Source organism: Elephas maximus, chromosome 21 (assembly GCF_024166365.1).
Source record: "Elephas maximus indicus isolate mEleMax1 chromosome 21, mEleMax1 primary haplotype, whole genome shotgun sequence".
Lineage (NCBI taxonomy): Eukaryota > Metazoa > Chordata > Mammalia > Proboscidea > Elephantidae > Elephas > Elephas maximus.
Window position 1 is genome coordinate 31,469,645 of NC_064839.1, and position 16,112 is coordinate 31,485,756.

At 42.0% G+C, this 16,112-nt stretch overlaps 1 protein-coding gene across 3 annotated transcripts in view; it reads right to left on the reverse strand.

Annotated features, from left to right (window-relative positions):
- CDH11 (cadherin 11) overlaps positions 1-16,112 on the reverse strand; it is a 195,578-nt gene that overhangs the window by 57,486 nt on the left and 121,980 nt on the right. For 2 of the 3 annotated variants that reach the window (XM_049865040.1, XM_049865041.1), the window contains exon 3: positions 2,706-3,105. In XM_049865040.1, coding sequence (XP_049720997.1) covers positions 2,706-2,933 — 228 coding nt within the window. In that variant the 5' untranslated portion in view covers positions 2,934-3,105. Of the gene's footprint in view, positions 1-2,705; positions 3,106-16,112 lie in introns of those variants that run through there. The other variant, XM_049865042.1, reaches the window with a different exon arrangement.

The window sequence follows — 16,112 nt, forward strand, 5'->3', positions numbered from 1 at the left end:
CAGAACTTCCCACAGGGTTTCCAAGCCTGTAAATATTTACAGAAGCGAACTGCCACATCTTTCTACTGTGGAGCACCTGGTGGATTCAAGACACCTACCTTTTGTCAGCAGACAAGCGCTTAACCACTGCGCCACCAAGGCTCCTTTTCTCTGCCTCCTATAAAAAACCCTTTGCGGTCGAGTCAATTCAGACTCATAGCGACCCTACAGGACACAGTGGGCCGCCCCATAGGGTTTCCAAGGAGTGGTTGGTGTATTCGAACTGCCAACCTTTCGATTAGCAGCCAAGTTCTTAACCGTTGTGCCTGGCAAAAGGTAAGGACTAGAACAAGGAAATATATGAAATACTTCCTTTGATATGAGTGCCCAGATAACTAAGGTTTCTGAGGCCTTCACATATTATACATAAATTTGGCAAGTTTTATGAGAATTAAATGCTTTTTGTCATGATCAACCAAATGACTAGAAATTAATAAAACATACTGCTCATTATTTTTTCTACTTTGTTTTCAGATTTGAAAGTTGAACATAAATTTTTTAGCTCTCCAACAAAGATGATTTACACAACTGACAACAATATTTACTATTAGGTTATATACAAAAAACAGTTTGTAAACCATTCACTGGGATCAGGGAGCCAGATGCTGGGGTTATACAGTCAGTCCCTAACTTCAGACAGCTTCTCCCTCTCATAGACAGCACAATACACACTGGGTGTTTCCTACAGAAATCTGAAAGTCTATGGGTTGCCAAATTTCACTTTCTGAGGGCATGTCAAAGTACCTCAAGGTCATCAAATCAAAGGTTGTCAGGGAACAAGTCACCTAGCCTGCTCATTTACTTATGGGTCTATCTTGAAATACCCACAGGATCCAACCATTTTATTTCTCTTTCCCTCCATCCAATCAGAGCTCCAGCCTAGGTTTTGAAGGTCACTATCAACGAATGGTGCTAGGCCTTTCCCTCTCTTCTTCTATGCTCCCTCTTAGTAGGCATGCCAATAGCATGCTCTACAAAGTTGTTGAAATGGCTCTTCATATGCTATCCCTTCTGCTACCCCTTATCCTAAAACACATACTACTCACACTGAGGAATTCTTCAAGGCAGAATGTGTTATATCATTTGAATAATTCATGAACCTCTCCACATTGTTCAAGCTCAAAAGCTCTGCCTTGGCTGAAGCCTCTTTAGCCTCTGTGGGCACAAGAGTCCATCTCCTCTACTTAGGGCATCCTACGTGCTCATCATTTCTCTGTGCTTCCATTTCCCAAGTGTGTTTCTACTTCTGCTATAAATAAATGAAAACGCCTTTGGTACATCTCTTCCAAAAGACACTTTCACCACCCGGAGCAATAGTATTGAGAATCTAACATGAACCTCTTCCAAAATGTCAACTACATAAACATGAGTGCTGTTCTCAAAGGTGAAGGACCAAATAAGTGTAGGAATCCATGGGGCTCAGAAATTAGCATCCTTCAAATCTACCCTTGCCCATTCTCTTCTTCTATGGGTAATTCCTGCTCTTCAGTCAGGTCATGAGTTAATATCTTGCTCTCCCTCCCAAACCTTAAATGTAAATTCATAACCACTTGTACTGAATTTATTCATTATCCTACTGCTCATTTAATCACTTTTTCATTGCTCAGGTACATGCCTCCTTTCCACTAGATTCTAACTCTTCTAGGTCATTGACTATTTTGACCTAATTACCATTTGCCTAGCAGAGCACCTGCACATAGTAGGCTCTCAGTTCTTATGTATATGAACACTTATCTCCTTGTAGTTCATATCACTATCATCTCAAAGACAGCTGCATGATAGTAGGCTGTCAGTTTTTTAATCATATTTTGGACTATTTTTCTAAACCTGTACTTTTTTTGGAGGGGCTTGACCAGAGTATTCAGAACCTGAGTACTGCTAGGATTCTTAAATCACTCCAACTAGGTTTTGCCATCCCTATGCCAGAGCAGGTAAAAACACACCATCCCTATGACTCACATTCATCCAACTCATCAAAAACTCATGGAGGCCTCCCCAAAGCCAGGTTTACTATCAAGGCCTAGGGCACAACAATGACACTGTCCCTGATGTAAAGAGTCTGGTGTCTAGTGGGGGAGACATGAATAAATAGATATATATAATACAAAGAAGAAAGCTATGATAAAATGAGAACACCTGGGAGGGGGCATTCAAGCTGGGGGTGGCCCCCCATTGGAGAATGTTTAAATAAATTATCATCGTTTCCATTCAGTAGTTTGCAGCCATTAAAAATAGTTCTTATGGTAAAACATTAAGTGGAAAATAGAAGTGTTCTCAACGTGGATAACTCTGCATTGGGGAAAAAAAAGGATGGGAGGGACTTATGAACGATGGATTTTGTGATGTTTTTCTAGATGTTGACTATGTGTTTTCTCTACTAGAATTTTTTTTTTTTTTAAATTGGCTATTCTAATAAGAAGCCCCGGTGGCACCATAGTTAAGCAAGCTTGGCTGCTAACCAAAACGTCAGTGGTTCAAACCCACCAGCTGCTCTGCATGAGAAAAGCCCTGGCTGTTTTCGTAAAGACTACAACCTAGGAAACCCTATGAGGCAGTTCTACTCTGTGCTATAGGTTCATTATGAGTCAAAATTGACTCTATGACAATGGGGTTAATGATGGATAGATAGATAGATAGATGTCAATATTGAGTAAGATCAGCCTTACCCTGCCCACAAGCACGGGGTCAGGCCCGGTGTACTCCTCTATCACAAAGAACTGGTTCCAGACCCAGCCTCTTTTGGAGCGCTGCAGGACCTGCCCTTCCTTGCCCTTCTCATGATGCCTGTGGAACGAGGGCCGCAGGTGGCTCCGCCGCTCCGTGGCAAAGGCCTGGCTGTGACATAGCATGCCCAGGCACACCAGGGCGGCTTGTAAACAGTAGTTCTCCCTCATTTTTGGTTATGTGGTAGGCACAGGAGAATGTGACTGTCACCCCTTCCACCAACCGTGTGGTGGCCTTCACAATGGTGGTCTCCCAGATGCGTCACGCAGACCTCTCTTGGAATGGAATGTCTCCGCTCACTGAACACATCACGTCAGGGCTGCCCACTTCCCCAGTTGGCTTCTGGAAGCAGAGAAAGAGCTCATATTAGCTGCAGGCTCCATCCCATTTCATTTCAATTGCATTCAGCAAACATTTACCCATTTTTTGTTTTGTTCTGGTACTAGGAAGGCAGGCATAAGTAAGAAAAGGCCCTTGCTCTCTCACTGCTTATCATGTGGTCGGTGAGACAAATACGTGCACAAAGACAGTCCTCAAGGACTAATATGAGGACAACATGTGTGTGCTATGTAATCTGCCTACCTGGGTCTGGGTGTCAATTTTACTACTTGCTAGCTCTGAGCTTTGCCTTCTTTGAGTTCAGCTTGCTCATTTATGCAATGAGAATAGTATCACTATACGGATGCACTGGGGTTAAATGGGTAATGCATGTAGTTCTCTTAGCACAGTTCTGTATTCATCTGTTATCACTATTACTGAGCATAACTGTGTTCTGATATGTTTTATAATAGGGAAACTTAGGACATTATGGGGCAGCAGAGGAGGGACATATGATCCATAGGGGGGATGGCAATGGCAGTTGAGGGAGAGGAGGTGATGGCTGGGCTCAATTCCGAAGTGATCATCACTGCGATAAGAATAGAGAGGATAGGATGACCATGCAGAAGGAATAGCATGCCCCAAAGGCCTGAGGTAGTCAACAGCACAGCATGTCCAGAAAAGTTCAGCATGTCTGGAAAGTGTAATCAAGGAGGAAAGGGGGTCATGGATACAGCTAGAAAGGGAGGTTGGGAGAAGATGCCCAAGAGACCACTGACAGTCACCATAAACTTTGCTGGTAAATTAATGAGTCACGTTCTCATTGGTGGGTCATTTATTCAGTAAGAAAGGTTTGCTCTTGTAGGGTCAGAGCTCTACTCAAGAAACCAAAGACCCTACCTTAGCCCGGCAGTCTCATAAAAGATACATTTCAAGGTCTCTCCAGCCAGGAAAAGCAATATAAAATAAAATAGCATACCCCATCAACTGGTTCAAAGGTCTTGTTCCTGTTACCTACTCTGGGTCAGCTACTCATCAATAGTAAGAACAAGTTGCCAACACCTTTCCAGACCCCTCACAGGTTTCTAACCTGCAGTTGCTTCTAGCTTGCCTCCAGCATTCTGGTTCCTCTCTCCTGTCCTTAATTCCTGCTGCAGGTTCCAGGACTTCTTCACTGAACTCAGTCTGTCTGTTGCTGGGAACTCGATTCTCCCCTAAGGAACTTCCCTGGCTTGCTCTCCTATCTTAGCACCTCATTTTGTCTTCTGGAGTATCATCTGCTCTCCCTAGAGTGCCATTAGACTCCAGCTGGAGTCTGGGCTTCCAAAACCAGACCACCCCCCCGCCGCCACCAAAGTGAGGGGGATCTTAGAAAATGGTTGTTCCCTGAGGATGACATATTAATAAGGAAGATGACACTTCCTTTCAATACTGATGGGTTTAAATGAAACTGTAAGTTTCCTGAGCACTACAGAAATGACTAGCATTGTCTAGAGGAGTCCCTAGGTGGTGTAAATGGTTAAGCACTAGACTACTAGTTGAAAGTTCGAACCCACCCAGAGGTTCCTGGGAATACAGGCCTGGTAATCTGCTTCCAAAAGGTCACAGACTTGTAAACCGTATGGAGCAGTTCTACTCTGAACACATGGAGTTGACATTATTACTTGGAACTGACTTGACAGTAACTAACAATAACAACCCTTGTCTAATTCTTTGATACCTGGTTACCTGAAGGAGGGAATCAGGAAAGCAGAGGCATGGATCTTGGTATAGTGGACCCTTTGGGGGTCAGACAGACTTGACTCTGCATATCACTTCTACATTTTATAATCTGGGTGACTTTGGACATGTCAGTGAATCACTCAGAGTCTCCATGTTCTCATCTGAATAATAAGGATAATAAGAATTGTTGCCCATAAAGGACTGAGCACGCGATCAGGGAACTGGGCAAGCACTAGGCCTCTTCCTCTTTCCCCAGCATGCCACAGTCCAAACCTACAGGTCTCACACAACAGAAAGAGGGGATATTGCCTTGATGATGGAGATGCTCCAAAGAGGGCAGTGAGATGATTTTCCAAGAAAGGAATCAAGAAACAAAGCAGTTATGTAAGATATCAGAGATTTCTGGCCTTAGTAGAGTCTAGAAAATAAGGGGATGGGTGAACTTTTAATTTGTTGCTTCAGGACCTTTTCCTTTCTGCTGGACTGACTTCATCAACCCAAGCTTTTCTGTTGCCTTTGTAATCTGGCAAAATGGCATCTGGGGAGGCACAGGTGTATGGTTACTTCCCCAGGTGTCTGTTACTGCCCTCAATACCACATTATCTTCAGGTTAGGCTCATTTCAAGGAATGGGGAGTTTAAGCCTTTAATATTTCCTGTAGACAGACACTTTGGGATATGTTAAAGGCTGTGTGGAAGAGAGAGAAAGATTCAAAAGGCAGCATCATCATTTAACAACTTCACCCCTCAGAACCTGGGCATTTTAATAATAGATCAAGTGTTGCGTATTACAAGCTAAATTGACCATGTGGAAAGAGCACAGAGAGGTCCCCAGGATGGGTTAGGTCCTAATATGAGGTGGTGTGGAGTCATGGAAAGATCTCTGGGCTGAAGTGAGGAAGCTCGAGGTATGGTCAAGAATCTGCCCCTGACTTGTCATGGGATCCCATTAGTTCCCCTCCTGGAGGATCTGTCCCATTCTCTCTAAGATGAAGCAGTTGGGTGAAATTTTCTAAAGGTGGCCTCCATCGCCATTCATGGAGATATGGTGGGTATTTCTCCTGGTTCATACACTGTCTCCTCACTTGACTCACTGAATGGTTAGAATTATCTTTTTAAAACAATTTATTGTGGTGAAAATATACATAGCAAAACGTACATCATCTCAATAATTTCTACATGTACAATTCCATAGGGAGTCTGTGGGTTGTGCAAATGATTAAGTGCTCAACTACTAGCTGAAAGGTTGGGAGTTTGAACCCACCCAGAGGTGCTTCGGAAGACAGGCCTGGTGATCTGCTTCTGAAAGGTCACAGCTTTAAAAAAAAACCTACGGATCAGTTCTACTCTGACACACCTGGTGTCACCATGTGTCAGAATCAACTCGACAGCAACTAACGACAGCAAAATTTCAGTAGCATTGATTACATGTTTCAAATTTTGCAACCATTCTAACTATCTGTTTCCAAATTACACCACCACCATTAATATCCTCTCAGTGATCCCTAAACAGCGGTTCTATCATAATCACAGTTGTACGTCCAATGCTGATCTCAAAGTAGGCCTCAGTACAAGTTACAGGAACAAATGATTTGGAGTGCATATTTCAACATCACACTTGACGTCACCTACATAGAAACTGAAGAAAAGAATGGAAAGGAAAGAGCATATGGTGCAGTAAGATCCCAGCCCATTTCGTACCATGCCAAGTATTAAGTGTTCGTTCACACAGTGATAAATTTTTCTTGCATATAAACTGTGAAGTGTATTTGAAAGAAAGGGTTTAATTAAAGTTGGTATTTCTGTACCTCTTTCTTCAGGCTGCCATTCTGCTGTAAAGCACACAATTATTTCTGACACTAGAAGTGTTAAAACTCGGTGACAACTTTTTTCCCTTTATAAACATTTGAGCTTAATACTAATGAATTTACGAGCTTTTGCATGACCAATAAATAATAAGCTTCACCCTTTGTTAACAAGGAAGCCCTGATGGCACAGTGGTAAAGAACTCAAGCTGCTAAACAAAAAAAGTTGGCAATTCAAATCCACCGGCCGCTCCTTGAAAACCCTGTGGGGCGGTTCCACTCTGTCCTGTATGGTTACTATGAGTCGGAATAGACTCGATGCCAATGGTTTTTTGTTGTTGTTGTTCTTGTTAGAAAGATGCAAATACCTACTTTCTTCTGTGGGAAAAAATAGCAAAACCAATTTGCTTTTAAAAGTAATTCATTGGACCTCTTATTTTTAAATGTTTATATAACTATACATAACATATGAAGCTATTTTAATGATATATTTCTTGGTTTTCTGGTTTATATGATGAATTTCAAAATGGGTTTTCCTATTCTCTTTCAGAATGAACATTTACTCAACAAATGCTTTTTCTAGCCACTGTTCTAGTAAGTTTACAAATAGTAATTCATCAGTTAATTTGTATTATGAATTTGTACTATGAATATCACTGTATAAAAGGATGAGGAAACAGAGACCCAGAAAAATTAAGCAATTTGTGCAAGGATATTCTGCTGATAAATAGCAGAGCTGGGATCTGAAGCAGCACAGGCTCCAGACTCTGTGTTCTCAGCCACCGAGCAATAACAAACTCTTGCCACTTGTTTGAAATCTACAAGAAGTGATATGGACATTGTCATAAAAACAGTAACCTAGAAGCCACCTGTGCTGAAGCCACCTGAATGTGGGAAGTAAACCAACATTGAAACTTCATGTGTAATACTGATAGGACCATGAGGAAAATATTAGTTAACGGTTAACATTTGCCAGCTTTTAAGACTCTTCTTTGAATTATGGTGTTGGCAAAGAATACTGAATATACCATGGGCTGCCAGAGGAACGAACAAATCTGTCTTGGAAGAAGTACAGCCAGAATGCTCCTTAGAAGAGAGGACAGTGAGACTATATCTCCCTTTACTCATGTTATCAGAAGGGACCAGTCCCTGGAGAAGGACTTCCTGCTTGGTAATGTACAGGTCAGCAAAAACAAAAGACCCTCAATGAGATGGACTGACGCAGTGGCTGCAACAATGGGCTCAAACATAGCAACAATTGTGAGAATGGCACAGGACCACACAGTGTTCTGCTCTATTGTACACATGGTCATTTTGAGTCGGAAATGACTTGACAGCATCTAACAACAACGACACTCTCCTGCCTAATACCTTCTAAGTGTCTGAGTCATTAAACCTTCAAAACAACTCTACCAATTAGTTATTATTGTTATTCCCATTTTACAGGTAAGCAAGGGGGGATTAGCCAGTAAACACGGTATGCACCGGTTTGCACTGAGTAAGGTATATTAAAAAAAAAAAAAAGTATATACATGGGCTTAATTGTATAATTTGTGGTGCACAATTTCACATGGGTTTCACACATTGGGGACAGGTGGAATTGTGTACTGCAGATTGGTAGGAAGGCACAACTGGGCCCGTGCATACCTTGTTTATTGAGTAATCCAGGCCTTGCAGGTAAGTAATCTAAGGCATGGAGAGATTAAGTAACTGGCCCAAGGTTACACGGCCACCAAATGGAGGCGTTGGGATTTGAACCCTGGATGTTTGACTCCTGGACCTGCATTCTTATCCCATACAATCCTACAAGATACTGCCTCTCTAAGTTGCAAATAAAATATAGACACACATTCCCCATACATACACAGTAATCGAATGGTGATAATAACTCAATTTTTGGTAGCAATGGGAGGTGGACTGTAACAGAAATATTAACCAAATCAGAAAGAGAAAGATGGAGTACTTCGTAGAAATGACCAAAGTGAAGATGAATAGAAGGTGACTCCATAAATCTTTAAACACCCCAGTGCAACCAGGTCCTTAAATAATGCCCTTACAAGAGAGTTCATCTTTGCTTTTCATTTTTAATCCCCTGATTCAGAATTTCTAAGTTTACATGTTTTTAAAAAAGATGCATCAGAGAGATACATTTTTTTGAGAAATGTTTCTAGAATCTAGAGACCTAATTGGTGTATTCAATAGTAGAGAGTATGCAGGGATCTTATATGAAAACTAATAGGAGATCGCCCTCCTAAGAAGATCTTGGCATTGGTGATAATTAGACAAATATATCAATGCTCTAACTGGTTTCAATAAAGACCCCCAAGGCAGTTCTTGAAGAATGTTTTCATTAAAGAACTTTCTAGCAGTAAGCCAGTATGCCTAAGCTTTGGGGTATAGAAGGACTTTATTTTATGACGGGAGCATATTGCTTGGAAGGAAAAAAATAAATGCTGTTGAAAGTCACAAGAGCAATAACATGACAGGAAAATGGATTTGCAAAACCCCCAGCTCTAAGTGGAAGGCTCGCCCCTCTATCTTGAGAGCCGATAGCCCGTCATAAGCTACCGCGCCTTGAGCATAAAACTCTCTCACTGTGCCTGCTTTTGTCTCCGTAAAAGAAAATGACATATAGGGGTGTTTAAGTATATTTGGACTCCTGCTGGAAATTGTTATCGGGTAGAGAAAGAAGAGGAAAGCGCTTAGCGGATTTGGTTTTTCAGCTTTCTCCTTCCCGCAGAGCTGGAAGGATCAGGCAGGTTGACCCCTTCTTTTCGTTTCCAGGTAGCTAATTTACAGTTAAAGACAGGTTATCATTACATTAAGAACATTACAGAGGCACACACCTGAACTCACAACTCCATACTGCATCTGCAAAGTCCCCTAGTTGCTGAGCTCAGGGGTTCTGCCTCCCTTTCAACAAACACAGCTTTGTAACCAATCAGATTCTATTATGCAAATTCATTCAAGCATATTTTATTCCCTGTTCAGATCTCATCACTCAGCACTGAGCTGGTCTCCAGTTTCAAATCAAATCACTGGAATTATGCCTTTCTGTGGAAATCATAGGGAACGGGAGAGGAAGTTTTACAAGAACTATTGAATCACAATTCTTTTTCCCTGACTTCTAAACTTGCGTTCAGGCATAAGCTTGCGGGAATCACTCATTCTCAGTTGCAAAATATACAGCAGAGGCTTACAAAGGTCATTGGAAAGAGGCTATTAAGAGTCACCCACATCCGTGGGAGCCTGTGAGACTGCGCTGTGTTAAGACGGGCAGCCTTCCTCCCATGGAGGTTTTCATCTCTTTCAGAGGGCTGGGGTCCCCATTAGCAAGGATGCCCGGTGCAAAACTCCAGGAGGTTCCACTTACATAGGATATGATACGAATTTTGCCCTCCCAGGCTATGCAAAATAAAACCCCATTGCCACTGAGTCCATTCTGTGGACTCATAACAACCCTACAGGACAGAGCAGAACTACCCACCCAGGGTTTCTAAGGCTGTAAATCTTTATGGAAGCAGACTGCCACATCTTTCAGGGGCCCTTAAGTGGCCACACTAAGAACCAGGCCTTTGCCTGACCAGCAATGGGATCCATTAAGAGCAACTGGTCAGGAGAATGGTGGGCTCCAAGCTGTGTAGGCATGTGGGAAAGACTGAACTGAGGAGTGGCACCTCTGATAAAATGGTCATAACCATGGGCTCAGGGGTCAGAAGGCGTTAGGAGGCTAGAACTCTAGAGTCACAACTCCGGATGTGTGACTAAGCCTCTTGAGTCTCCATGCTAACCTGCAGAAAATGCAAAAAAAAAAAAAAAAATGGACCAGTCTCATGGGGAGGACGCTAAGATTACATGAGATGACGCATTGAGAGAACTTTGTGTAGTACCTGTCACTGTAAACAATTGAAAAAAAATAAAATGTCCATGAAGGTAGGGGCCATCTCTCTGCTGCTCACTATTGCACGACAGCACGTGGCCTGGCACATAGTGGGTGATCAAGAAGTTAAGCTAGGGATTTTTTTTCCTCCGACAAGTATATACAAGTAGAGTGAAACCTGGGAAAGCCGGAACTCAATGAGATTGCCTTGTTTTTCCAGGTCTCACAAGCTTTCTGCCTTTGACAGGGTGCAGTCTTACCACTTTTCTCTCTCTCCTTTTAGTGGAAAATATTTTAGTTTTCCTTCTCGGACAGGTTTCCACCTTACACAGGTTCCAGCCTTTTCAGATTTATACTATAAATCTTAGGAGTCTCTGGGTTGTGCAAATGCTCAACTACTAGTGTACAGGTTGGCGGTTTGAAGCCCCCAAGATGCACTTGCGAAGACAGGCCTGGAGATCTGCTTCTGAAAGGTTGAAGCCTTGAAAACCCTATGGAGCAGTTCTACTCTGCACACATGGGGTTGCCATAAGTCAGAACTGACTCAATAGCAAGTAACAACAACAGCAATAAGCCCCGGATAAGGTACACTGATACAGACTAGAATAAGGTGCAAGCCTCAGGAAGGGTTTCAGGAGCCCACTGTCTATTCAGGAGATAAACAAACCAATACTTACAATAGGAATTGCTAAGCACAGTGACAGAAAAACACGAGAGGAATACGATAAAGTAGGCCAGCACTATCCAATAAAAATATAATGCAAGCCATATGCATAATTTTAAATTTTCTATATGCTACATTACAATGAAGTTTAACAAATGGATGAAATTAATTTTAACAATATATTTTATTTAATCCATTATATCCAAAATTGTATCATTTCAATACGTACTTCACATAAAATTATCAAGATATTTTACTTTTTTGTCCAGTTTTTTCAAAATCCTCTGTGGATTTCATACTTATTGCACATCTCAATTCACACTAGCGACATTTCAAGAGCCCAATCACCACCTGTGGCCAGTGTTACCATATAGGACAGCGCAGAAGTAGAATATCTTAAAGTATCTCGAGAGAGAAGGGTAAGTGGTCAATGAAGACTTCCTGGAGCCATTGCATTGGTTCAGGTAAAAGGTAACATGGTTCTAAACTAGAAAAATAAGCCCATTTCAATTTTAAGTTGGGATGTTTTGATGTAGGCTAGAATTGATCCCAACTTTAAGTTGGGATATTTTGATGTAGACTTTTCGAGGCTATGACCTTTCAGAAGCAGATAACAGGCCTGTCTTCTGAGCTGACCCTGGGTGGGTTCTACCCCCCAACCTTTCAGTTAGTAGTTGAGTGCTCCACCGTTTGTTCTACCCGGGGACTCCTCGGGCTTACACACTTATTTATACCATTCTAGAAACCATGCAGGGGTAGAGGGCCTTGGGGACTGGATAGACAGAGAAGGAGAGCAGAGGAGGTCACAGCCCAAGAGACTGAGAAGGCAGTGGTGCTGCTCCTGGCCTTAAGAGGAGAAGGGGCTGGTTTGAGGATAAACAGCATGAATTTGGTTTCAAACATTTTAAGCCAGCGAGGCCAGTGGATGTATGTCAAGCGCAAAGCTCAGAGTAAAGTTAGGTTCAAGAGTTCTTTCAACTACCATTTCCATTTTAAGTTGGGACATTTTGCTGCATGATTAAATTCCAGGAGCTCAGAGTTAGGTGAAAACTTAAAGACCATCAACTATTAGTCCTTCACTTCAATAGGCAAATGGGGAAACTGAGTTACAGAGATGATAGGTGATTTATAGGAAATAAAAAGGCAAAGTGAACAAAATCTAAACTCTTAATTCCATAGAAGGAAAAGAGAGTGAGTGGAGGAGGATCAATGACTACAAGACACTTTTTATAGCATGTACCCTGCCTTCTCCCCCCAAACGTGGTTTATAAACAGTCCTCCCTTTCTACCCATGTCTACATCAACAACCAGCCTAGGTCCTATAAGGGAACAGACACTCAGAAATAAGGACCTGGGAAAGCTCTGGAAAGACTGTCAGTAGAGAAAACAATCCACAAACTCTAGCTGGAATCTGCTGTCCTGCAGAGAACCACTTTCCACAGTCTGTTTTTAAAAAGCATAAACAATGGGGGAGGAATTATCCCAAGGTGGTCTTAATAACCAACAAGTGTTTGATGAGGTCTTTTGAAATAATTTCTAAAGCGAAGGCATAGAGTTCCTCAAATCACCGCTGCTGACAGCCTTTAGAATTCCACTAAGTCCAACCTGTGACTCCAATACACTGCAGTGCACATGCGCACGTCTTTCCAGCTTAATCAGAGTGAGCTGATGCCACCGTGCCCAAGGGAGGAACACGAGAATCAAGCTGCTTCCAACTATTGGAAGCTGGATTTTTTTCAGAGTGTGGGTGGGCTGCTCTGGAGGTCTCTTTCCTAAACTACCTCCAGAACCATCATCCTAAGAGTAGACTAAACTGTCTCAATTTTAAGTGGCTTTTTTGTATACCTACATACACCACAGAGGGTACTGTTCCCCGTTATTTTAGAAAGCAGACACCAAAAGGAACCTCATGATGACCTCATTGTTGTTTCAAATAATCCAATCTTTGAAGCCCCATTCTTTCTTTTCAGGTGTATCAACGTCATTTAACAAAAGTAATGGGATTTAAAAAAAAAAAAAAACTCGAGGATAAAAGGAAAGTAATGGGATACAGAAAGCTAGTCAAGTGCCTTGTACGTGTGTAAAGCATTTTTTTGGAAGCGTATGCTGAATGCTGTCAGACAGACAGGGCTTTCAATGGCATGGTTAAGTGTCTTTTGTGGGTCTCAGATAATATGGTTCACTTAATTAGATTTTCCATAATCCCAGGTTAATCCTATTGTGAATTACAGACATGAATTTTGAGTTGCCTGGCAGAAACCACTACTGCCACAAATGCATTTCTGGAAAAAAAAAAGGGAAAAAAAGCCTTATTTATAATTCACTCAGAACCATTACTACACAGAGACCCTCATCTCCCCCTCCTCCAGGTAGAAGTGACTATTTCTCTTCCTTAGGGTCGTGTTTCCTTTAACACAATCGAATAAGGGCACAGTTAACAGTTCTTTGCCTTGATTATATGTCTTTCTTTTCCCCAAGATATATGAAGCCTCTTAAGATTTGGGACCATAGCTAACACTTCACTAATTTCCTTGTTACAGGGTACAAGGATGTATGCAATTGACAAGGTCACTGTCCTCACGGAGCTTAGAATCTAGACCAGTGTCTCTCAAACTTGGCTGCACATCACAATCAGCTGGGGAGTCTTCAAAATTCCATTGCCTAGGCCTTACTCTCAAAACAAAACCAAACCAGTTACTGTCAGGTTGATTCCAAATCATGGCGGCTCCACATAATTCGGAGTAAGACCACACTCCACAGGGTTTTCAACCTTTCATAAGGCCTTTCTCCCCAGGCTCCTCTGGGTAGATTTGAACTGCCAACCTCTTGGTTAACAGATGCCTAACCATCTGTATCACCCAGGGACTCTTAGGCCTTACTCTATATCAGTTAAAATCAATGACATTCAGGAATCAGTATTTTTTAAGGTTCCCAAGATGATTCCAATGTACACTGAAGGTTGAGAACCACAGACGGCTGCACTAGCCAGTATGGAAACAGCTAGCCACATGTGGCTATTTTTATTTGTATTCATTAAAATTAAATAAAATAAAAATATTAGTTCCTCAATGTACTAGTTCCATTTCAAGTGTTCAATAGTTATTTTCATCGTCACAAGTTCTATGAGCCAGTGTTGGTCTGAGGCACTAACCCATCCTCAATAATTACATTTTCAATGAATGAAGGTATACAAAGAACACTGCATTAGGCATCCAAAGATCTGCTGCTAACTCACTGTAATAAGTCACATCCAATTTCTAGACTTCTACTTCTAGGCTTTGTATCTGGGAAAAGAAGGGGTTAAGATGGGTGATTCTCCAATAATGCTCAACAGAATGCCTTGAAAAAAACTAAGGTACAAGGGATGGGGAAAGCTGAACCAACTGGCTCTACATTTCACAGCAAGCAGAACACACAGCTAACCATTTGCTGCTGAATTGATTTTGACTCCTGGTAACCCCACATGTGCCACAGTAGAAGTCTGCTCCATAGGGTTTTCAATGGCTGGCTTTTTGGAAGTAGGCCACCAGGCCTTTCTTCTGAGATGCCTGTGGAAGGACTCAGTCAACCTTTTGGTTAGTAGCTCAGCAGGTTAACCTTTTGCACCATCCAGGGACTCCCAAACATATAGCTAGATTAAAAAAAAAAAAAAAAATACAGCAAAACATTTCTTTGAAAAGTGGTTCTGCCACATTAAAGAAAAAAAGAAACCACTTCTGATATCTTGCTAACTAGCAGACTCCCTGTCTCAGTCCACGAGACAGTTAGAAAATTCCTGCTTCAGTGCCCATAATCTCCTGCTTTAGGAAGACGACCCCTGCTCAGGAAGCTGTAGAAACACTGACAATCGACAACTCACTTCCCCTCCCTGACTCTCAGTTCTCTCTTATGAAAAAAAGAACGAATGATGCCTGACCTCCCTTGCTCCCGAGTTAATTTGAGAGTAGAATGAGATAATGGATTGGTAAGCTCTTTGTAAAAGCATAATGCGGGCTACACAGGTGAGGAGAAGTATGATGAAACGCTGACAGCAGTGGCGACTTCCATTTCTTTGGGTAATTTTAAAAGTTTTGGCTTCTAACCTTTAGTTGTGTGAGGTTGTAGATGGATGTAAATGATGTTATTAGTACAGAAAGGAGATGTGATTCCTCTTCTTTTTCCTGATATGAATATAACATCTCCCAGACACTACAAATGGCTTCCTTTCATGTACAGGTCACCCTGTTGCTTTCCCCAGAATCCAAAGGGATTCTGTAGCGTTGATTGTAATTGAGGACATTGACCTCAGCTGTAGCTCCCTGGCTGTGGCGGGGGTGGAGGTGGTGGGATCGTTGGTTCCAACAAGGAAAGCTGTTAGAATATATGAGGACACACAGATTCAGTGGAGATACAGGCCAGAAGTCTCTCTGCAGAAATAATGAGGCTCTCAATTATCCATGATATGGAATAAGATGGGAGCCATCACAGAGAGTGTGGACAAAGGCTCAGGCAGATGGCCCGGGCTCTTCTAACTGGATGAGTTCCAAGAAGCCATCTTGTCAAACCACCAATTCTCCATTCAGCCTCTTCTTGAACAGTCCAGCCCATGGGCAGGTGTGTCTATTGGTGAGTTATCACCTACAACTAGCTTTTATTGAACACCTAGCATGTGACTTCTAAAACCTGGGTGGAACAAACAGTTAAACGTCCAGCAAATAAAATAAAATAAAAACTGCTGGTGGTTTGGATCCACCTGAGACTCTACAGAAGAAAGAACTCGCAATCTGTCTTCAAAAGATCACAGCCATTGAAAACCCTGTGGAGCACAGTTCTACTCTGTCACAGAATCGACTCAATGGCAACTGGTTTGGCACTGTGGGGCAAACACTGGGCAAGGTGCTTTACATACATTTTTTAAAAATTTTTGTTGTGGTGAAATATATATAGCAAAATATTTGCCATTTCAACTTCTTTTTGCCTTT